At 40.8% G+C, this 24,366-nt stretch overlaps 1 protein-coding gene across 9 annotated transcripts in view; it reads right to left on the reverse strand.

The window, feature by feature from the left end:
- Positions 1 to 7,967, reverse strand: part of CAMSAP2 (calmodulin regulated spectrin associated protein family member 2) — a 112,371-nt gene extending 104,404 nt beyond the window's left edge. For 8 of the 9 annotated variants that reach the window (XM_045456564.1, XM_045456562.1, XM_045456563.1 and 5 more), the window contains exon 1: positions 6,892 to 7,967. In XM_045456564.1, the coding sequence (XP_045312520.1) occupies positions 6,892 to 7,030 (139 nt within the window). In that variant the 5' untranslated portion in view covers positions 7,031 to 7,967. The remainder of the gene's footprint in view (positions 1 to 6,891) is intronic. The other variant, XM_045456565.1, reaches the window with a different exon arrangement.
- Positions 7,968 to 24,366: the final 16,399 nt, after the last annotated feature.

The raw sequence follows: 24,366 nt of genomic DNA on the forward strand, positions 1-24,366 counted from the left end.
ACAAACAGAGGGTTCCTGGAGGGAATGTGGGAGGCGGGATGGGCTAAATGGGTAAGGGGCATTAAGGAATCTACTCCTGAAATCATTGTTGCACTATACGCTAATTTGGATGTAAATTAAAAAAATAAAATTAAAAATAAATAAAGTATTATTATTTGTAATGTACCAATGGAAAAGGTCCATAAACTAGTATACATGGAAAACTAGATAAAGAGATGGAATTTCCGTTAACCGGAATAAGTGTTCATCTCTGCACTAAATTAGGGAGGGGGAGGAGACTCTGAAATGACAGACCAATGCTAAATATATTTTATATTTCTGTACTAATTTATTAAATACCAGGTTTGTTGAAGATTAAATAAACTTTAAAATTTTTTTTTACATTTATTTATTTTTGAGAGACAAAGACAGAGCACGGTGGGGGAGGGGCAGAGAGAGAATGAGACACAGAATGCGAAACAGGCTCCAGGCTCTGAGCTGTCGGCACAGAGTCCAACACAGGGCTCAAACCCACAAACCGCAAGATCATGACCTGAACCAAAGTCGGACGCTTCAGGGACTGAGCCACCAAGGTGCCCCAGATTAAATAAACTTTCAATTCTGCAAAACAAATTTAACACTTATATTTGAAAGGTTTTCATGCATTCATGCCTTCACTTCCAATACTATACAATTGTAATGAACTACTGGAGTTCCTGGGTGGCTTGGTCAGTTAAGCATCTGACTTTGGCTCAGGTCATGATCTCGTGGTTCATGGGTTCGAGCCCCACATCGTGCTCTGTGTTGACAGCTCAGAGCCTGGAGCCTGCTTCGCATTCTGTGTCTCCCTCTCTCTCTGCCCCTCCCCTGCTTGCACTCAATCTCTCTCTCTCTCTCTCTCTCAAAAATAAATAAACATTAAAAAAATAAAATTGTGATGAACTACAGAAAGCATATATAACATAGAGGTTAAAATACAAATTTTAGTATCATAAATAAAGGCTTAGACTATAATTCTGGTTCCACCACTTACAAGTTGATCAAAGGCAAGTTATTTAAGCCCTCTAAACCTGTTTGCTCATTAACAAAAAAGGCAAACTATCCAATTTCCTAAATTCTTATGTTCCATTTGAATACTTCTGAAATCAGGATGTCTTACAATTAATTTGGACTTTAATGTACAAAAACCCTTTTTAAATTGCATGTATATCTTAAAATCGTTATGGCAATAGTTCTCAGGCTGGGGTCATTTGGCCTCCCAGGAGACATTGAGAAAGTCTGGAGACATTTTTGGTTGTCACACCTGGAAATGACGGTGGAGAATACTACTGTCAACTAGGCCAAGGATGCTGCTAAAATCCTACAATGCATAGGACGGCCCTCCACAAAAAAGAATTACCCAGCCCATAGTTCTGTGGTTGGGAAACCTTGCTTTAGAGTTATAGAAGAAATAAAATGGTTTCCACTTAATAGGGTCAGTCTCAGAATTAAAAGAAATAATAAATACAAAATGTTCAAAATTGTACTTAGCACAAAATATGTGTTTAACAAATTAGTCATAGCACTTTTTCAATCCAATATGCTTAGAATAATTTATCTACAAAATAAATACCAAATTCCTTAACCTGGCTCTCCAAACAATTCTGTTCCAATCTACCTTTCAAGCTGGATCTCCTACTACACTTCATTACATAAACCTCCCCAATCCTACTATGTTCTATGTTGGTTTCAGAACTCCATGCCTGCACAAACTATCTCCTCCATCTACAATGCCTACTTTCCATTCAGCCTGACTCACCTCAGGATCAAGTCTAACTACCACCTCCACTTCAGAGGTCTTCCTTCACAGATCACTGACGCTGGTGGTACCCTTTCCCCCTCCGTTACCTCTCCCTCCCTCTAAATGTCACCATTCCAGTTACATGGCCCTTATATATTTCCTGAACTTTACTACAGTCACACCCTGTATCACATCTCCCTTATCAGAACGGCATGCATGGTTTAAAAACCTATAGGCGCGCCTGGCTGGCTCAGTCAGTAGAGCATGTGACTCTTGATCTTGGGCCTGTGAGTTCAAGCCCCACACTGGGTGTAGAGATTACTTAAAAAAATAAAATCTTTAGGGGTGCCTGGGAGGCTCAGTCGGCTAAGCATCCGACTCGATCTCAGCTCAGGTCTTGATCTCAGCTCAGGTCATGAGTTCAAGTCCTGCATTGGGCTCCACACTGGGCATGAAGCGTACTTAAAGAAAAAAGAAATAAAAATAAAATAAAATCTTTAAAAAAATAAAAACAAAATAAAAACCTACAGCATTTGACACTGTTAATGAGACCACCCCCTTGAAAATTTTCCTTCCAGGGCCTCAGTATTATTATACTTTCTTAATTCTCTTTCTAACTCTCTGATTGCTTTAATTCTGCCTCCTTTTCTTCAGCACCCCCTCTCAAAGTAAAGTGTTCACTACCCTACATTCCATCACCCTCACATCTACTACAATTTCAGTTACATTTTATGCACAGAAGACCCTGAAATTATTATTTCTATCCTCAACTTACCAATCATACTCCATATCTACATTATTAGCTACCTACTTTATTGGATTTCTCAGATAAGATATTTGGGCAACATGGGGCTGCCTGGGTGACTCAGTCAGTCTGTCCAGACTCTTGATTTCAGCTCAGGTCATGATCTCATGGTTCGTGGGATCAAGACCCAAGTTGGGCTCTGCACTGACAGCCTGGAACCTGCTTGAGATTCTCTGTCTCTGTCTCTGTGTCCCTCCCCAGCTCTATAAACTGAATGGCTCTGGATGAGTTCCCTAAACCTCTGAGCTTCATTCTCCTCATCAGTAAAATTGGAATGATTAATAGTTTCCATCTCTTAAAAGCTGTTATGAGAATTAAAATTATGTAATACATGCAAAGTGCCTGATACACAGCAAGTACTTAATAAATATTAGCAGCTTTATCATTTCCACTCTACTATAAGCTTTCTTGATATCTTGCCTTAACTCCTGCAATAACTTCCCTAACTGGCCTCTCTGCTATTAGTCTTTCTTAACCACAATGCCACCCGTTGTCATCACAACCTACACATGTATATAAATTAGAGCTTACATAGGATTTTGACAGCAAAATATATTTGGACAAATGATTTTATACTACTAAACTAAATAGTATGAAAAGGAGAATGATTTTTTTAAAAAGAGAGAATAAGGGGCACCTGGGTGGCTCAGTTGGTTAAGTGTCCAACTTCAGCTCAGGTCATGACCTCATGGTTCCTGAGTTCAAGCCCCACGTCAGGCTCTGTGCTGACAGCTCAGAGCCTAGAGCCTGCTTCAGATTCTGTGTCTCCCTCTCTCTCTGCCCCTCCTCTGCTTGTGCTCTCTCTCTCTCTCTCAAAAACAAATAAACATTAAAAATTTTTTTTAAAAAAGGGAGAATGACAGTTGATAAAGTTGAAATGATATATTAACACTAGGAAGTGGGCCTTAAATTCCATGTTAAGAATTTCAAATTCAAGAATTTCATAAAGAGGTTTTGTACCCACCATTTTCCCTAAAAGATTTAGAGGAGCAGAACATTTAAAGCAAACTCAGCAATATCATTGCTTAAATGGGTTAAGCTGTTCAAATACAGCAGAGACAGTACAGCTTAACTTGCCCTTTTGGAATTTGCTTCAAGTAATGAGCATCTGTTTATTAAAATTCATCCAAACAAACTTATTCTTCATTTGATCAAAACTGTATCTGTGTTATTCTACAAAATAAGCTATTAAGATTTGGGCTATTTGGAATATTTTCAATGTAATGAGAAGAATATAATTCAAAGCTTCAGAAATAAGACTTCAAATGAAGTAAAAACTCCAACTGCTTTCTAGGTATTACAATACTAGTGCTTTATTTATTTTGTATGGTTCAATAACTTCATTCTATGTCCATCATTGATTTCTAGCTATCATTTTAAATGACTTTTCCAACACATATGATTCTAAAATTGACTACTTTTTAATATATCAAAAGTTAGAAAGTTTCTCATAGAAAAAAACTAAATTAATAACTGAAGATTCTTATATCATCGTTAAAGAAGCAATTTGGTAAATCACAACTTCAAGTTGGGCTAATATTTTTGAAAGATTAACTGAATACCCTTAGGTAATACCTTTGAAATACGTTGTCTGTTAACATTTGCCGCTTAAATGTTTGCAGAAAATGAAGAAAAAAAATTACATAAAAAAAATGAAGTGACTTTTCTTCTGTTCACTCCATATAAATGTATACTTTGAAAGTCTGTTGATTAAAGAATAAACAAAATGTACAAACATAACATTCTCAATAACGTATTAAATTCTGTTACTAAGTCACCCTCTTAAGGTCTTCTAACTTTGGTTCTCATTCCATTTTGAGTATGATCTTTTTATCCATTCCAACTGTTGCCAAGGCAAATGTAACCAAGTACCAATAATATTCATCTAAGCCTTCAGAGAGTATGTTAGGAGTTGCCCACTCTTTAAAGAAAATAAAAAAATAAATAAATAAGACTTCTAACATGTACTATGTGCACATTTTTCACACTCTGCACAGTGGTATAAAGAGCAAAGACTTCAGAGTCAGAAAGACCTGAGCTGGCATGCAAAATCCACCACCTGCCAGATGTTTAATCTCAAACAAATTAAAAGCTCTGAACCTGTTCCCTCATCTGTAAAATGAGAACAGTATCTACCTTGAGGGTTGCTGTAGGAGTAAATGAAGCAATGTACTTAAAGTACTAGGCATACAGCAGGTATACCCTGCCCCCACCAATGCCATACCCTTGGGAGTCAGTCAAATGAAAACATATCTCCACCCTTACTAAAAGTGTGATAGTAGGAAAGTTGTTTAACCTCCCTGTGCACTGGCATCCTCATTTTTTAAAAATGGGGAACAAACTCCTACATCACAGACTTGCTGTGAATCCCTAATGTATAATTTCATGCAAAGCATCTAGCAGAGTGCCTGGCACACAACAGATTCATTCCATTGATATTAGATTCCTTTCACTTCCCTTCTTTTTAAGTGTGTTCAATATGTGTTCCTCAAGCGGTCCAGAATCTGGCAAACTTGCCTGACATATATCCCGAAAGTAGGCCATTTTCTGGTTAGTAGCCTTTGTGAATCGAGGGCAACATTCTGACATCTGTACTATAAGCATCCTCTCAGTTTCAGAAGGAAAGAAAGTATCCGTGTTATTCCCCTACCTTCCATTTCATACACATTGCTTTTCCACATAGGTCACCACGTAAATTTCCCTCTGCCTTTCCAAAATACTTAAATAGCTTTCATTTCTCCTCCAAATGGATATCAGCTTCAGCATGCTACTTACGTTAAAACCAAAATACATCTATTATTCTCATTGCTGATATCAATGGTGCCAGAAAATAAAAATACACGGACACTTTGTGCTTCTTCCTTCCTATGTGTTACTCTACACATTGAGTTCCAAATAAATCTTTAAAATGTAAATTATTTCAAGATGAGTTTCAATTACACTTACTCCTGATGCCAGTTTTAAAACCTTAACATCTTTCTACTTCAATATCAAAATATGAGAATTTAAATAAAACAAAGTTGTCATAAACATAAAGTCACGTTAAAGTTTCCTTCAAAACGAATTAAAATAATTTCCCAAACACTGAGATTCCTTTGCTAGTTAACTAAAATGTGCAGCTCTGAAAACATCCAGCTATGGATGATGTTTAAGAAGAATGAACGAAAGCATTAACCCCCATATTTTCACAGCCTTCGGAGTGGAAATAAGTCATTCTCCTCCCACAAAAAATTAAAAAAAAACACCCAAACTTAGATTTATTTAACATCTGGAGAAATATCTGCAAAAACTGAGAAACTTTTCAACCAATATTTTACACATCCAAACTTTATTAACTAGGGCAGAGAAACCTTACAAAATGATTCCTGAAGTTATCAGAGGAAATTTCCTTACACGAGCATCTTCCTATGAAAAGCTCTCTAATTTTTTCAGGGCTCTACAACATGGGCTCCTGAAGCAGCAGCTAAGGAATTACAACAGGAGGCCCTTTTCCTGTTATTTTGCAAAGACTGGGTAACGGAGAGAATGTTTCATTGCTACCCCACTGTACAATCTGTGTCAACAGCACATGCCCTCAAAGAAACTCGACTATTAAGAAAAAAAAAAAAAATCCCATAGTAGGGAGTGTTTGTTTCTCTTAATTTATGAAACCAAGATACCGTTGGTAAAAGGAATATATCTCACTGATAATAGGAAATGAAAACAGCATCCCACAATCAGCAAGCTGAATATTGGTTTTAAATAAGTGGTTTAATAGAGCCTGGAATGTGTAGGGAAGGATGATACAGGCTTTAAGAATGCCAACAAAAATCAACACTGCACTTCGACACAGGCCACCTTACATTCTAGGAAGCCTGAACAGCAGCCATCATTACAAATGTCAAAATCAATATAGTACTATGTGCCGTCCACGTCCTTCAATAATCAAAGAAACCAGCTCAAATTTCTTGGTGGTGTAATCACAATTATGACCGAGGGGGAAATGTACGCAGCACGACGAGGCAAATAACCACAAAACCGCCCCAAGTAAAAACAAGACAAAACAGCTTACTGAACACAACAAAACACCTCTGCTACCCAATAAAAGAAATCTGGGTAAAATCCCACCTGACCATTCAGGAGCACCTGGCTGAAGACCAAACCTGCCTAATTTCTCCTTTCTTTCTTGTCTTCCCAGTCCCCCATCATCTCCCTGAACCTGTGCGAGAACACACGCACCGAGGGGGCATCCGATGATGGGAGACAAAAAAAAAAAAAACAAAAAAAAAACAAAAACCCGGGATGTGTACATCCTAAGGAGAAAGACGGAAGGGAAGACGCCACTTACCTGTCCCAAAGGCTTTGGCCACCAGCCAGGCCAGATTGCAGGCGATTTTGGCCCTGGAGAAATCATAGTGGTCAAAGGGCTTGATGGCTGGAACAATGAACGTCTTTCTCATCTCCCTGGGGTCTGCAGCATCCCCCATCTTTCACGGCGGCTCGTCGGGAGGTCCGGGCTCTAACCTTCACATGGTGTGGCCGCGCCGCCGCGGGGGTCGGGAGCGGACGAGGGAAGGGCTCAAACCATCGGGGCCGGGGCGAGGCCCGCCCGGGCGGCGACGGGGGAGGAGAAGCTCAGCTGTCCGCGCCGCGAGCCTGCCGCCTCCCGCGGGAGCCGCCGCCGCTCCTCCCGGGCATAGGAATGTGACGGCGCAGCGTCCGTCCGTCGGTCCGTCCGCCCGCCCCGCGCCGGCGCCCCGCCGAGCCACCCGCCCCGCGAGCGCGCGTGTAAGCGAGGCCGCCTCCCCTTTGTCTCCGTTTAGTCACACGGGCTGGGGGGGAGGGGGGAGGCTGGAAGGGCCCGGAATTTTAAGGAGGGGGGGGGAGGCTTTAACAATCACGTTGTGGAAAATGTCCCCGCCATCGCGGTGCCCGCACGCCCCCGCCTCCCCCTTCCCTTCCCGCGGAGCGCGGAGACCCCTCAGGCCCCGGCGGGCGGAGGGACGAGCCGGGCGCGCGGGACGGGGTGGGCGCCCCCCCCCCCCCAGCGCAGCCCGGTCGGGGGCCGCCGGAGACCGAGCGGAGGAAAACGTCAAAATCACTGCGGCTCCCAGGCCGCCGGCGGCGCGGCCCCTCCTCTGCGCTCCCCTCCCGTCGCCGTCTCCTCCTTCTCCGGCCGCCGTCTCTGCCGCCGCCGCCGCCTCCCGGGCCTTCCTCCCTGCGGACGGCGAAGGCGGCGGCCCGCGAGAGGCCGTGAATCCCGGGCTCTCAGTCCTGCCTTATCAGCTATGCCCCCTCGTATTTTTTCCCCCCTTCTGCCGCCCGGCTCGGTCGCTCCCCGTCAGCCGCCGCCGCCGCCGCCGCTGCGGTTTTCCGGCTGCCGCACTGGATGGAGCGAGCAGATGCGGGCACTGAGCATGCGCGCCGGCGCCGCTCCGGCCTGCGCCCCCGCCCCGCTTCCCTCCGGCCGCCGAGATCCCGGCCGCGCGCCAGCCCGGCCCTCTGAGCATGCCCAGCCTCGCTCCCGCCCGCGCCCCGGCTTCGGTGCGGCTGTTTTTTAATCATCGCTTAGGAGCGCTCGCCTGAGTGGACATCCTCCTCGTCCCTGGCGTTTGGCTGCTGCGGCTGCTGCTTACACTGCTGAAAGAGGAAAGGGAAGGAAGGGAGGGGAGGGAAAGGCCTAGCAATAGCTCTCGTACTTTAGCGACCCAGTGGCGAGGCAAAGAGCGCTGACATTTGTTAAAACGCTTGTTATGGGTCACACAGCCTGCTGCGAAGCTGAGGTGCATGAAGCCCGTTTAGAGCTCGAGGTGACCCTACAGGGTTAGGTGTCCTCGCCGGTTGACCACGAAATTATAGAGATGAATGGCGTTGACTGCGTTGATGCAGTCACACACGGACGGGGCTTCGCCAGGATTGAGAACCTGCGAGGCTCCACACCTGTGTTAATTTCATTACATCAGGATATTCTTCTTGACTCGATGCTCTCCGTTTAAGCGCTCTCTCTAGGTGAGGGAGCGCATCTGCCAATGCCTGTCTGTTTCCTCCAAATAAAGCATAAATTCTTTCACACAGCAAACTGCCACCCACCGTGATCTGGCATCGACAAACCTGTATGGCTTCATTTTGTCAGAGCTGCTCTCCATTTTCCCAAAAGGGCACGTGTTCTCAGGTCTCCATGTCCTCGGTGTGGTCCCTCTGTCCACCTGGCTTACTCCTACTCGACAAGCCTCTTCACAGTGATCACTTCCTCCAAGAAGCCTTCCCAGACAGTTCCTGACACAACCCAGTCAGGGCTGTCACATAGGTTCCCCTACTGTTCCCAGAGCACCCTGTTCTCATGGGCTGTCTTTCCTACTGGTGACAGGGTTTTTCACCAGCACCTGTACATTGCTCAGCCCCCATAGTAGTTGCTCAATTAACATTTAGGGAGTAAGGATGGATGTCTTTGCAGTTAACGCTTAAGGTGATGCGACTCACTAATTCCTCCTCATTTTGCATTTAAAACATTATCTAATTTTAATTACTGAAAAATCCTGTGTTCTTCATTTTTCAGGTGAGAAAACCAAAGCTCAGAAAAATTTAAAAATTAGCCAATAACGCACAACTAGTAAACTGGCAGATCCAAGATTTGAACCCAGGACTGTCCTTCTGCAAAGCCTGTGTTTTAACTACTAGGGCCTCCCTGACATTACCTGCCCTTAAGATAGAAACAAGACATATAAAGTATGAGGGGAAGGGCGTTGAACCCCACAATCCAAAAGGGTAGCTCCACCAGCAAGCAGGCCCTTTTGATCCCATTTAATCCCTGCAATTACCCCACCCTAAACCTACTAGAGCACTACCGATAAGTCTTGCTAATAATGTGGGCTAGGAAATGAATGTAAGAAGGAGAATCCACCATAAGGTGGTTGATGTCATTTTGTAATAAGTTAATGAATATTAAAAACATATACCTCATAGGCAAGGCCTTTTGCTAGGTCCCATAGGGGATAAGAAAATTAACATGTGAATACTAGTTTACAAAGCACATTCCCATTAACTACCTTAATTTTCATATCCATTCTGTGAAATAGGAATTATCATTATCTTGCAATTCTAGATGCAGGAAGGAGGGTCATAGAGGTTAAGATTTCATGGCTGATTCATATCTGGGTCTGCCTTCCCAAACAAGCACCAGTCTTCTGGCTCCACTCCTTGGGCACCTTTCCCGGTTCCTGTTCTCTCCCTAGATTATGAAGGCTGACATGTACATAGATAAATGTAATACAATGTAAAGGAGGTAAGTGCTATAAGAGTTAAATAGTGCAGAGAGAACATCTAGCTGAGGGATCAGGAAGGTTTTTTTCAAGACTTCTGTTAAATCCAATGTACTCAAGTTCACCTTCAACTGAATTCTAGAGCAACAAATCAAATTAAGAGAAACCTATAGCCTGGACATGTTGAAGAGAGATACTGAAACATTTTGCCAGTCATAATAATCTGCAAGTCAATACAAGATTCTCAAAGCCAGAAACCATGCCTAATCGACTTTATGTTGCATATGTGACCTAGCACAGTGCTTTGTTCACAATGGGTGCTGGGTAAATGCTTGTCAAATTTTATTGAAAACCATTTCAACCTAAATAAACATGATGAGGAAGAGAAGGAAACAAAGACAGTTGCTCTGACTTGTCCTTTGATTCAGTGGTGATACATTTAGTAGCAATGGCATTACCATGACCCCAGTTGGGGAGGAGTGTGTTTGGGGGGGGGGGGGAGGGCAGCCTACACAAAGAGCAGCTTTTACTTTCAGGGAGGCTGTGAAACTTGGGGTCATCGTAGGAGGCTATTATTAACAGAGAAACACCCTGAGTACAAAGAAGAAGGATTCATTTTCAGGGAGACGGACACTCTAATAGGGTGTTCTTTGTGACACCTGCAGAATGATCTCTTTTAAAAATTGGAAATCTCTGCAGAATACCACTGTCAAAATTGAGTGCTCTCCACTACCTTCTTAAGATACCTGACTTCACTAAAAACAAAAACAAAACCCAATGATTCTTTGGGCCAGCATGTCCAACTGCACAGCTATGTATTTTTTTTTATCTACAGCAATTGACTCTATCCATTAGGCAACAGTTATACTATTCCTACATATATAATTCTCTTTCTCTCTATTTCCTTTCTCCTGGAAAAATCTATGATGTGAGCCAGACTTTCTTCTTTGTGGCCATCCTCCCTTTCTCTGGCTTTGGACAGATTTCATAAATGTATTCATTCATTCATTAGCTAATATTGATTGCATACCTGGGTGCTGATAAAGCAATGTTGAACAAGACAGCTGAGGAAGCAAAATTTTAATGAGAAAACATGGGGATCTCAGGGCCAAGCAGTCCGGCTCTCCTTCGTTGTCTTGTCTCTATCTCTATAGGCTAGAAGCCTTGTTTCTTCACTTACAGAAACCTTCAGGGGCGCCTGGGTGGCTCTGTCGGTTGAGCGTCCGGCTTCGGCTCAGGTCATGATCTCACGGTTTGTGAGTTCGAGCCCCGTATTGGGCTCTGCGCTGTCAGCTCAGAGCCTGGAACCTGCTTCAGAGTCTCTCTCCCTCTGCCTCTGCCCCTCCCCCACGTGTGCTCTGTCGCTCGGTCTCTCAAAAATAAATAAATGTAAAAAAAATTTTTTTGAAGAAAAAGAAATCTTCAGTGTATCCCCTCAAAAACAAAGAAACAAAGAAACCATTAAGCACTACAAAGTTATTTTTTAATTGAATGCATGTTTACATATACTATCATCCACTTTCAAATGGTTACAGCGATAGAGGGTAACTCTTACTGAGTACTTTGTATCAGGCCCACTTTTACATTTGTGTAATCCTCACCACAATCTACATATCTTCATTTGGCAAATGGAGAAACCAAGGTGCAGAGGATTTAAGTAAATGGTGAGGACCTTGTGTGATTTTGAAACTCAAGGAATTAGAATAAGTAAAAAATAATAATAATAACTTTGTGGTACTTTGTTTCTTTGTTTTTGAGGGGACACACTGAAGATTTCTATAACTGAAGAAACAAGGCTTCTAGCCTGTAGAGATAGAGACAGGACAGTGAAGGAGAGCTGGGCTGCTTGGCCCTGAGATCCCCACATTTTCTCATTTAAAATTTGCTTCCTCGGCTGTCTTATTCAACATTGCATTCTTAGCACCCAGGTGTGCAATCAACCAGGTTAATGACCAAAGAGGGGCACCTGGGTGGCTCAGTTGGTTAAGCATCTGACTTCGGTTCAGGTCATGATCTCATGGTTCATGAGTTCAAGCCCTGCATTGGGCTCTGAGCTGGCAGTGTAGAGCCTGCTTGGAGTTCTCTCTCTCTCTCTCTCTCTCTCTCTCTCTCTACCCCTCTGCCCCTCTCCCACTTTCTCTATCTCTCTCTCAAAATAAGTAAATAAACATATATATATATATATATATATATATATATATATATATATATATATATATATATATGAATGACCAAATAGAGGGGGAGAAAAGATTAAGCTGATGACAATAAGATGTTTGGTTGGCTGAAGTTTTGCAGCATCTGATAAACCAATATGGGATTGAAAAGTTTATGCTGTATATCCAGCATTCTATCATTTCTGGACACAGTTGTGGCTTCCATCTGAATAGCTAACAGAATTTTATAAGGATTACCTCATCAACCTTCACAACAGTTTCTGCATGGCCCATGTGGTATGAGGCCAAATGTGTAACTGAGCAACTGAAACTCATGACTTCCCCAAATCAGTACTGTGAATCAGTCCAAACTGGAAAGTGAATGCTGGCTCTCACGTTCCCAGGCACAGCATTATATTTTCCCAGATCCCAAAGACATTTTTCCTTTATGTATCCCCTACTTAAACCAAGGTCTGGCTCGGGGTCAAACACTGGTTTGGGAGTAAAGACCCTGGGTTCCGTTACTGATCTGCCATACGATTCGGGGGAACATATGTCACTTCTCTGCTCTCTGGTTCCCGCTGCTGTAAAACAAAGAGGTGAGTTTGGGCAACTTCTAAGATACTTCCCGGGCCAACAGTCTTCAGTGGGACGCTGGCATCGATATACTTTACGAGATCATAACTAAAGGCTAAATCAATCAGATGCCTCGCATTCAGGATTTAAATCTTTTGAGCAGGGGTGACTTTTTTATTTCCAGAAAGCTTTATGATGAGACTATTGGGAAAAGCTAGGAGGGGTTACAGAGCAGGAAATGGAATCCTTCCATGAAGGCAAGAACCAAATCAACACTGGGATGAGAGAAGAGGATGGATATAGCTGTTTGTTAGTAAATACAGGAGTCCTACCACTTAAGTCATCAAGATCTAGAGTTGTAGAGTATCACCTAGTCAACCAGGAAGATTTGGGGTTGGGTTATCAACTTCTTGATGGAAAAAATTTGAATGCCCATCAGTAGAGGAAGGGAGCAACCCTTCACGTAAGGATCCATTGCAACAAATGGAGAGATTTCCAAGACCTCTCTCTCTCTCTCTCAAAAATTTAAAAAAAAAACATTAAAAAAATTTTTGATAAAAAAATAAAAGTCATATGTATTCATGGAATTACCCTGGATATTCCTAGAAGAATGCACAAGAAACTGAGGAGTAGTCGAGAGACCTAGTTTTCTCTTTTTATGCTTTGGTAGCTTTTGATTCATAAGCATTATTACTTATTCAAAATATAAATTAGCATATATGTTTAGCTAACTTCTTCACTTGTTCCTGCAGTGTAACTTCTGCTCCTACCACACTACTGAACTGCTCTCACAAAAGTCCTCGATGAGCTCCTTGTTTTGATCCTTCTGCTCTAGTGTCTTTGGCCTCCGTGGCATGTGGCACTTATGAGTGCTCCTTTGTTCTTAAATCTACCTTCCCTCAGGCCCCATGGCCTTCCTGGGAACACCTGGCCTTTCTCACCCTGGTCTTTCTTTCCTATTCGCCTCTCTGCTGCCTTTCGCACCTTCTCTGTTTGCTCACCCAGCCAGTAGAGGAGCTACTCAAAACTCAGTCCTTGGTCCCCACCTTCCTCGACACTCCGCTCTTGCCATTGCAATGGTGTCTTTATGGCTTCAATTCTCACTCATCCTTATGCAGGTGACTCCCTAATCTGTGTCTCAACTTCTCACTCCTCTCCTGACTTCCTAAACCTGCTGGCCATTTCCACCCAGATACAGCCCTAGGACCTCAAATTGAACAATCAAAAACAAACTCCCCACACCGCCCTCTCACAGGGCTTCTGGCCACAGTCTCCCAAATTCTGCAAAGAGCACCATTCCATGCTTAAACGTCATCATCCTGAAGCTCTCCTCTCGCATCCCATCCATGCAAGCCATCCAAATAGCTCTCACTTCCATTTACTCATTTCTCTTCCCCCAAATTTCTCATCCCCTCTCTTTCACTCCCATTCAGTGTCTCTCTCTCTCTCTCTCTCTCTCTCTCTCTCTCTTTACTGTTTTTATGGAAGCATAGATGACACACAATGTTACATTATGTCAGGTATACCACATGGTGATTCAGTAAGTCTGTATGTTACCCTGTGCTCACCACAAGTGTAACTACCGTATGTCACCACTGGTCACTACTACAATACCCTTGACTAGATTCCCTATGCTATGCTTTCATCCCTGTGACTTATTCATTCCATAACTGGAGGCCTGTACCTCCCACTCTCCTTCTCCCATTTTGCCCATCTCCCACCCTCGCCCCTCTGGCAACCATCAGTTTGTTCTGTTGTTTCTCTTTTTGAACCCACACGTTCAAACCCATCATCTTCCTAAACCTGAATTTTGATGATTCAACAATATTCACTTTAATGGTTTCAGACTGCACGTCCAGTGCTGTCCTAGACCTTTCAAATACTGTATCATATTTAACTTCATTGGCATGTAAAATAGCATGTAACATAGGGATTAATCTCATTTTACAGATGGGAAATAGGGGCTCTGAGAAGTTAAAAGAATTTCTCAAGCCTCCATGGGAAGAATACAGCTAACACTGAAAGTCACAGCTCCTGATCTCAAGTTCAGTAGTCTTTCCATCCCCATTCATCTGCTTGGTGGCAATGCCTTGCTTCCTGGATGTAGTCTAAACCTTTGCCTTGACTTTGAAGATTCTCTGCAAAATAGCCTATCCATATTTCCCCAGTACTCTCCTATTCATAGCAAGCCAAATTACTCTCAAGATCTTCAACATATTTGATCCTTTCCAAGCCTTATTGGTTTGGATAATTTTCACCTTCCTCCGTAATGCCCTCCACCAGACCAACATAAGCCATCAAAATCTCATCTTACAATTAAACCTTAAATGCCACCTGTGCCGTGTAGCTTTCCCTGCCCTCTGTCCCTAGGTTTCCCTGATCTATTTGTGCTCTGTTATGGTATGTTTGGGCTCGAATTAAAACTTTTTCTGTGTACCGTAAGAGAAGAGACAATCTTATTCTGCTTTATAATCTCCTTCAGTGCCTAATATATAATAGAGCACACATAGTATTTGTTGAATAGTTGAAAGAATCAGTGAATTAACAGACCAAAAAAAAAAAATACATATTAACACACATTCTAGACCCGTGGAACAGATGAATATAACGTAACTAGCTTATATGGGAATAAAAAACGGAAAGTTGATCTCCTTAATACTGTAGTGGTTCTCAGGGGTTCCTGAATACTAGTCTATTATGTTTTATTGAAATATGTACTGAGAAAATGTAATAATTTTTTCATAAAACTAATTTTTTCCTCTTAAGGATGATTTTATTTTTTTTATTATGAGGTTAGTCCCTTCTTGCTTTTTTTTTCCTGTTAAAATGTCCTTTCTCTTGTGAAATAATGGTGATCATTCATTATGATGGTGTTTTATTGTATCCTCATTGGTAAAATAAAAGGCTAATAACCCTATGTTCATTACTCTCCAGTTTATTTATTTATTCATTCATTTAGGAAACTTGGCTGCTTTGTGAAACCCCAAAGTCTGGAGGCCACGGCTCTAGTCAACTGAACTTCCAGATTAGCTTCTTAAACAAAACTGGCTCCAAACAGCATTCAGAAAAACAAAGCCAAAATCTGTTGTTTTTGTGTATCATATTTGCTATGGAAACAGTTATTACTGTAATTTCAAATATGTTGGTATTTTCAAACATGTTGGTATTTGAACAAGTCATGGCCTAAAGGCTAAGTTGTTGTGGGGGGTTTTTTGGCCACTAAATATGTAAATCAAATCTTCCTTTAAAGCACTAGTTAGCTATGCTTAAACTTTTGTGGACCTCTTTCAAAATAGATTTGGAACTATTGGTAGACACAGACAATGGCCATTCCTTTCATGATGATCTACAGACAGCTGAAAAAATATACTGTACTTCTTTCTGATGTTCGGTCTTTTCAGTCAGGATAATAGGAGAATTCTGAATGTATGATTTTGATTAACGGGAACAAGATATGGTGGCTTCCTTCTCCTACTTCAGTTTTCTCATCTGTTGCCCATCTTCCTCCTAACTTTCTAGATCAGAGAAATGTAACTTCCTGTTTAGTTTCTTATGTTGCTAATTTAAAGGTTCTGGATAAAACTAGAAGAGGAAAATTACAGCTTGACTTGGGAATTAGAAAAGGCAAAAGCTTGTGGCATGCAAAATGGTATTCTTTTTTTTTTTTTAATTTTTTTTTCAACGTTTATTTATTTTTGGGGGGACAGAGAGAGACAGAGCATGAACGGGGGAGGGGCAGAGAGAGAGGGAGAAACAGAATCGGAAACAGGCTCCAGGCTCTGAGCCATCAGCCCAGAGCCCGACGCGGGGCTCGAACTCCCGGACCGCGAGATCGTGACCTGGCTGAAGTCGGACGCTTAACCGACTGCGCCACCCAGGCGCCCCTCAAAATGGTATTCTTTATGGAAGCTAGAGAAGTCAAAACGTTATTTTTGCCCTAAACATTTCACTTTTAGGTGATTCAAAATGAAAGCTGGAATTGAAAAGGAAAGAAAAGCAAATGTGCTGAGAAAGTCGTCCACCATTCCAAAATAAAAGAGGTTTCCTTAAAAATAGAAGCAATACTCTCGTGCTTTTGCTAATCCACTTAAAATCTGCTTAAACCTATTTCTTACTGTATTTTAAAACATTGTTTGTTATATTACACTGGTGGACATAATTCAGAATAATGACCACTTGTACATAAAATGGAATATTTTATTTGTTTGGAATTGGAAGTACTAGGAACCACCTGGATGTGTGCAAACAGAAACAATTATCTCCCCCACTGAGTCTTGTATGTTTTTGTGAATATCCACATAGAGGGGTTGGTTCAAGCGGGTTGGATACCCTTACACCATTTAAGTTTTTATTTCACTGGAAATACATGTTATTGTTTATCTTCCATGGGCCACTTTAGCTAGTGTGGTTAACTTTTTAGAGTCGGGGTGGGAGTGGGAAATGGGAGCAGAAATGTGGGGGCGGGATCAGAAGAAGGTGGATGTAACCGCAGCCTGTTCCCAAATCCTGGCCAGCAACTTTTTTTTTTTTAAGTATGTTTTTTTCTTTTCATTAAAAGCAGGAAAATACCATAAATAACTTAAGGAACACTACCTCAATACAAAAAAAATTTAGAAAACATCCTTCTAATTGCAAGTGAGTGCATTTTTTATACCTAAAACACAATTTTTCTCTCATGATAAAAGGAATCCAGTCATTTCTTTAAAAAAAAAATATGGGGGCGCCTGGGTGGCTCAGTTGGTTAAGCGTCCGACTTAGGCTCAGGTCATGATTTTGGAGTTTGTGAGTTCGAGCCCTGTGTCAGGCTCTGTGCTGACAGCTCAAAGCCTGGAGCCTGCTTCCGATTCTGTGTCTCCCTCTTTCTGCCCCTCCCCTGTTTGTGTTCTCTCTCTTTCTCTCTCCTCTCTCTCTCAAAGAATAAGCATTTTTAAAAATTTAATTAAAAAAATACAAAAAGTACAAAAAAAGCTGGAGCATTTGGGTAGCTCAGTTGGTTAAGCATCTGGCTCTTGATTTCAGCTCAGCTCACAGTCGTGGGATCAAGTCTTACAGTGGGCTCTGCATTGGGTATGGAGCCTGCTTAATATTCTTTCTCCTGTGCATGAGCACTCTTTCTCTCAAAAAATGAAACGAAACAAAGGAAAACAAAAAGCAAATGAAAAAATAAACACTTATAATTTCATCACCCAGAGACAGGCTTTGTTTATCCTTTCATTCATTTTTTACTAAAACGAGCTTGTACTGTACATCCCATTTATAACTTGTTTCTTTTATGTAATACTATAGTTAATAGACCTTGATATTAACATTATTATTTTTTGAAGTTTATTTATTTTGAGAGAGAGAGGGAAAGAGAGGGGAGGGTGGGACAGAGAGAGAGAGAGGGAGAGACAGAGAATCCCAAGCAGGTTCCCCACTGCCAGCCTGGAGCACGATGCCGGCTCGAACTCACGAACCATGAGATCATGACCTGAACTGAGAAGAGTCTGACTGAGCCACCCAGGCACCCTGATATTAATATCAAGGGATATTAACATATACTCATCTAAAACATCAACTTAATGCATAATAGAATTTCATCATATGGGTGTATTGTTTTTAATTTTTAAAAACTTTTTTCTAGGTTTTTAATTTGTTTTGGGAGAGAGAGAGAGAGAGAGAATGAGCACACGTGGGGGAGGGGCAGAGAGAGAAGGAGAGAGAGAGAATCCCAAGCAGGCTCCACACTGTCAGTGCAGAGCCCAATGCAAGACTCAGGCTCAGGAAGCGTGAGATCATGACTTGGACTGAGCCATCCAGGCGCCTCTACTTTTTAGGTTTTAACCAAGCCTCTATTATAGGATATTTTTGTTATTTCTATATTTTTTGTCTTTAGGAATACTGCCATAAGGAATTCTCTCAAAAGTATACCTTTGCCTATTTCACTGATTATTCTTAGGTATGGATAAATTCTTAAATGTGAATTGCCAAGTCATTTTTGTATGTCTTTTGATATATATGCTACACTACCCTTCAGAAAGATTGTACCAAAGATTTATTATTAGGGTGTTTGTCTTCTTCTCATATCGATTTGTGAGAGATAGACATTAAACACATTAACTCTTTTTCTGTCAAATACAGTCATCTTTCCAAGTGATCATTTCTCTTTTGATGCAATGTTAATTACTGCATTTTTTGGATGTACTTGTTTTTCTGTAGTGAATTCTGTCAATCTTTTCATTTCCAGTTTCTGCCTTAGATGTTAAACTTTAAAAAGCTATTCATCCACTGCCACCCCACCGAAAGGACATGTAATGTAGATAAACTGTCATAGGCATTTTGTTGTTTTCAAGTAATTTTCACACCCAATGTGGGGCTCAAATCCACGACCTCAAGATCAAGGGTTGCACGTTCTACTGACTGAGCCGGCCAAGCTCCCGTCACAGGTGTTTGGTCTGCAGAAATATTGAGCCTCCACTGTTTTGATCTCTAGAACATTTTTACTCTATGTACTAACACAAGCATTTTAATCAGAATTATACCCACAATGCTGATTGTGAAGATAGTGTTTTCAGAGAGAGTGTCATTAGACTAATTTCGTTCTTTGGTCAACTGTCTCTGCTCTGTAGTTAAACTATTCCCAATTTTGTTTCGATTTTTTTTTTTTTTTATGTTCTCCTGAGATTATTTTCACCGGAATTAGTTATTTTCCATGTAAATTTACAACCGAGATTTTTTTTTTGTATGACTCTCTTGTTTATATCAAATTCTAACAGCAGCTTGCTACTGTAAGTTTTCTTCTGTAGCCATTATTTTTAACAGGTTCAATTTCCCTGAGTCACATTTTTATACCTATAATTTTGTTAAAAAGATGTGATTCTCTAAGGAATTTTTTATCCATTACAACTTTGACTGTGTGCAGTCCAGGCCATAGTCTGTGTGTGTGTGTGTGTGTGTGTGTGTTATTATTTCTACTAGTAATTTTCATTATGAATTGAATAAAAGAATGATGGGGTCACAGTGATGTAAATGTAATACCTACCATACAACACAAGAGAGCAGAGAGTAGAACGCCTTTGCCAGCCCAAGGAGAGTAAGTGACATGGTGGCTTAAAATATGTTCAAAATTCTTTAATTTTCCCTTCAAAAGATAGAGACTGATTCCCCTTCCCTTGAATTTGGGATGGAAAAAAGAGACTCAATTCTAAAGAATAAGAAAAAAGCACAAAGGACAGTGTCCATAAGCTAATCATTGGAGAGACAAGGTCATAAAAGGCATTGCAGCTTTCTGCTTCTTCTCTCTTGGGTCTCTTGGTCTGGGGAAATCCTGCTGCCATGTTGTAAGGACACTCAAGCAGCTTATAAAGAGGTCTACCTGGTGAACAGCTGAGACTGCTTGCTAGCAGTCATGTGAGTGAGCCATCTTAGAAGCTCACCCACCAGTCCCTGGCAGGCCATCAGAGAAAGTGAACAGCCTCGTGGGAGGCTGAGCCATAGTGACTCCTAGACTTTCCCTAGACTTCTGACCCTGAGAAACTGCATGAGATAGTTTTGGGTTAATCAATTATGCAGCAATAGTGAAAGGATATGACAGTGCATTGGGGGAGGGGTCACTAAAGTCTTCCTGGAGATGGGACCTGGGGAGTGATTTGCTCTCCACCAATGACATTATAGCAAATGTTCCTCTCTGTTTTGCTTCTCCAACCCCCTCTACACACTTTCTACTTTCAACCTCTCTACCCTCCTATCCTTATCCTTCTTCCCCTCCACATTCTCTCCCTCCCTCTCCTTTTATCTTCCCAATCAAATAGCAATAGGAAGGGTTGTATAAACCACTCTGGATCTTTGGTAAGAAGAAAAAAGCTTTGAGGATTACATTTTACTCCCTCTAAGAAATATTCATTTCCATGGTTTATATGACTTATACAAACACAGATTTATATGTGATAGACTGATACTCCTTCTCCTCCCTCCTCCCAATCCTCCTAGAATGTTTATTCATTTTGTGCCCATTGTGGATGGGCACCACAGAATTTCAAATGAACTCTTTAGAAAATGGCTATTTTATTTATAGCTGAGGGAATATTTAAAAACAACTACAATATGGGGCACCTGGGTGGCTCAGTCAGTTGAGTGTCTGACTTTTCAGCTCAGGTCATGATCTCAAGGTTTGTGAGTTCAAGCCCAGCATCAGGCTCTGTGCTGACAGCTAAGAGCCTGGAGACTGCTTCTGATTCTGTGTCTCCCTCCTTCCTGTCCCTCCCTCCCTCATTCTCTCTCCCTCTCTCTCTCTCTCTCTCTCTCTTTCAAAACTAAATAAACACTAAAAAAATTTTTAATTAAAACAATAATAAAAACAACTACAATATAAAAACAGTGATTCTAGACAGTCTAATTAGATACTTGGTTTTTACTGATGAATAGAACTAAAAGAATGGATCCACAGCCCTAAATGTCTTTTTCCAAGAAGAAAATTTGCTGACAGAGACAGGATGAATCGCTGAAAACACAGAAGTAAAGCCTATTTGTCCCACTTTTCAGAAAGTTTGCATTTTGAGATTTTGGTAAAATTGCTTATAGGGTTGTCCATTCTACCTAGAACTCTCTTGGCCTCAGTTGTTCACCAAGTGGGCCTCTCCAAGGCTGCTTGAGTGTCCTCACAACATGGCAGCAGGGTTCACGTGGAGGATTCTCTCTCCAAGAGCAATAGTTATAAAAGACAGAAGATGTAGTTTGTAGTTTAAGTGATAATAAGATTTTCAGTTTGTTTATTTACTCCTGTTGCTCACAAATAAAACATTTTAACTGTCTCTTACTTTTGGCGGGGGGTGCGGGGGGTGGTGGAGGTTCATTTCGTTTAGTAATTGGAATCATGCTGCATGTACTGTTCTTTATATGCTTGTTGGAAATGTTCCCAGACCAGCACATTCCTTTTATCACTGCATAATATTCCACAGAGTTAGTGTTACCATCTTGATGGACATTTGGGTCGCTTCATTCTGCTGTTATCATTATGCCCACTTTTGTGCACAGATTTGAGTACAGGGGCTGGAATTTGAGAGGGAGAGTCTCAGTTTGAGTGCCTGCTGATCTGAGGTGATGGTGCCTCTTACTTTTTTAAATAGCTCTCTTGGCAAATACTCTTGGGGATCCATCAGCTATAACGTGTTTTGTGCCTCGATTTCTTTCCTTCAAGAAATTCTTTTTCACCAGACACTTCCAGCTGAACATCTAAATGGATAGTAAATTATTCTGTGGAATAATTGCATGTGATAAAGCAATAAAAACTCAAAAATAGGATGACCTCATTATAGCGTGACTCTACACAGAACTGTCTCTTCTGAAACACGGTAACTAATCACAGTAAATGTTGGAACTAATACTTAGTCTATAAATTGCCTTCCAGGCTAATAAGCATCCCCAGACAGAATTCCAACATTAAAAAGAGTGTCACCGCCTTAAATTTAAATCTAATGAAGATTAGAAGCAACATTCAATTTAGAAAAATCATTTCTACTCAAAGCTGCCCCAGTTGATGAAATGCTAAAATAACAATTGTAATTCAAAGGACTGTATTGTGTTTCTTTAGACATTCCAAAGGGACTGGAGAAAGTGCTGAGTAAAAGAATGAAGGGAACAGTCCTGCCTGGAGGAAAGATGGGCCAAGTGGCCTCAGAAGCCTTGTCGAATCTTTGAGTTCTGTGACACTTCCGTGATTATGCACAATTTCCTGGAACTTTTAAAAAACGATTTTGTCATCACCTTTTAAAACGTATATATTAATAGTTGTAGTTTCAGAACAACATTATGCAGTTTTCACTACAAGGTGTTTTTTTTTTAACTGATTCTCTAGGATCCCAGATACTTTTTCTTAGAGAAAACTCTCTAAAAGGAAACAAATCACGACACTTTTCCCAAAGGGAATGTCCTAGCTCTTCCTAGGTTCCAAATCTAGAACTAAAACTACACTATGTAACAAATACTTGCCAAGAGTATGATTGGTTTTTGATCAAAGATCTTCCTGAAGCACCTACTTTTCCAATTGCATCTGTTCCCCAAAAGTCTTAGAATAAAAGGTGAGAACATAATTCGTGAAGGAAGAAAATCAGTTTCTACATAAAATGTGTGGTTTGTTTTACTTGGTGTGTGTTGTTTTCAGAATTTGTTTAAGAATATTTAAAGAAAAAAAACCTAATCCCTTGACAGAAGGCTGTATGATGAATAAAGCGTTCCAGCCAAGTTATAAACCTCAGCAAAGGGAGGTTTAAATGGCAAGCGTTGGGCAGGACAGCGTCCTCACTCCGGCCCAACTCTGTGCAAACAAAGAGGCATTCATGAGTCTTGTCAGCCACTTAATGTTCCAGTCTGTCACCAGCTAAGCATAAGGTTCCCAGAGCTGTTAGTGAAGTTTATCTGGAAAACTCCAACATGACTTCGGCACTTTTATTTCATTAGGTAATAATGTGCATTTACAGTTCAGCAAAACTAAGAAACTTCAAGCTCAGTGTATCCCCCAACCAAGCTGACTTTTGTTTGCTGGTTTTCTTTAGCTACCTCCTGACTAGACAAATCGAACAACCATTAAAAAAAAAAAAAAACAAAACACGGTTTGCTTTTTAACTGTGATATAATTCACTTTAAATTAAAAAAAAAAGAAAAGAAAATCACAGTAATCGCAATGGAACTGTGTGTAGGCAAGTTCCTCCTTTGTGGGTTGCAAGCTTATTTTAGGGCCTAATTAGAGAAGATTCTTCTTTGATACTTTCTCTACTTGATTTTAAGGAATGTGTTACAGAGAATGTTCTGCTGGAAAAGCAGAAATAGAAATAGTACAAGAATGGATTAATACAATAGTTCCCAACTCTCCATTTTTATGTTCCCCATGTCACTTATCTATTAAAATACCTAAAGCAGAAGAAACATGCCTCATTTTATTATTTTTTTTATGTTTTATTTATATTTGAGTGGGGGGCGGGGGGGGGGAAGGGGCAGAGAGAGAGGCAGACACAGAATCTGAAGCAGGCTCCAGGCTCTGAGCTGTGAGCACAGAGCCCAATGCAGGGCTTGAACCCACAAACCGTAAGATCATGACCTGAGCTGAAGTCAGAAGCTTAACCAACTAAGCCACCCAGGCACCCCTCCCCATCTTGAAATAAGAGTGTTGAAGAAGACATTAGTAACTGTAAAATTCCGTGGCCTCAGTGAAATTAAATCACATCTGGCATCTAAATCTGCCTGTTCAAGTAATTTCTATAATTACATAAAGAATTACCCACTCCATTACTTTTCAATTTACTCCCTTTATTGTTGGTCTTTAAATTCTTTTCCTCTTTCCTCTTATTTGTGTCTTCTCCTGTTTCCTTAGCAGATTCCTCTTTCTCTAACCCCATTTTCTACACCAGCCTGTTTGAATTTCCTTTATCATTCCCTCATTTTCATTAAATACTGCTGTCTTCACTCTTTTACCCTAGTGAAGCAATTTCAGAAGGCACTGTTTGATTTTAAAGGATTTCTTCATTTGCTGTAAGTAGAAAACACTGTTATGAAATCAATGTATAAGAGGCATCGTTACTCAAGTTCAAAATGTTAGAATAATATTTCTAACATCATGCAATATGTAGTTATCATATTAAGTAACTAACAAAACAATTCAAAGTTATAAATCAGGCAACATTGGTTTTACTATATAAAAAAATTCCTTCTTTCCAAATATTTTTCTACTGGATTTTAAGAAATATGTTACAGCGAATATAACAGAAAGTTACAGAAAATAATACCATAAAGTGCTGACCACTGATGTTTGTCAAATTTGAATATTTTGCCATATTTGCTTCAACCTAAAATTTTTAAAAA

Source organism: Leopardus geoffroyi, chromosome C3 (genome assembly GCF_018350155.1).
Source record: "Leopardus geoffroyi isolate Oge1 chromosome C3, O.geoffroyi_Oge1_pat1.0, whole genome shotgun sequence".
Classification (NCBI taxonomy): domain Eukaryota; kingdom Metazoa; phylum Chordata; class Mammalia; order Carnivora; family Felidae; genus Leopardus; species Leopardus geoffroyi.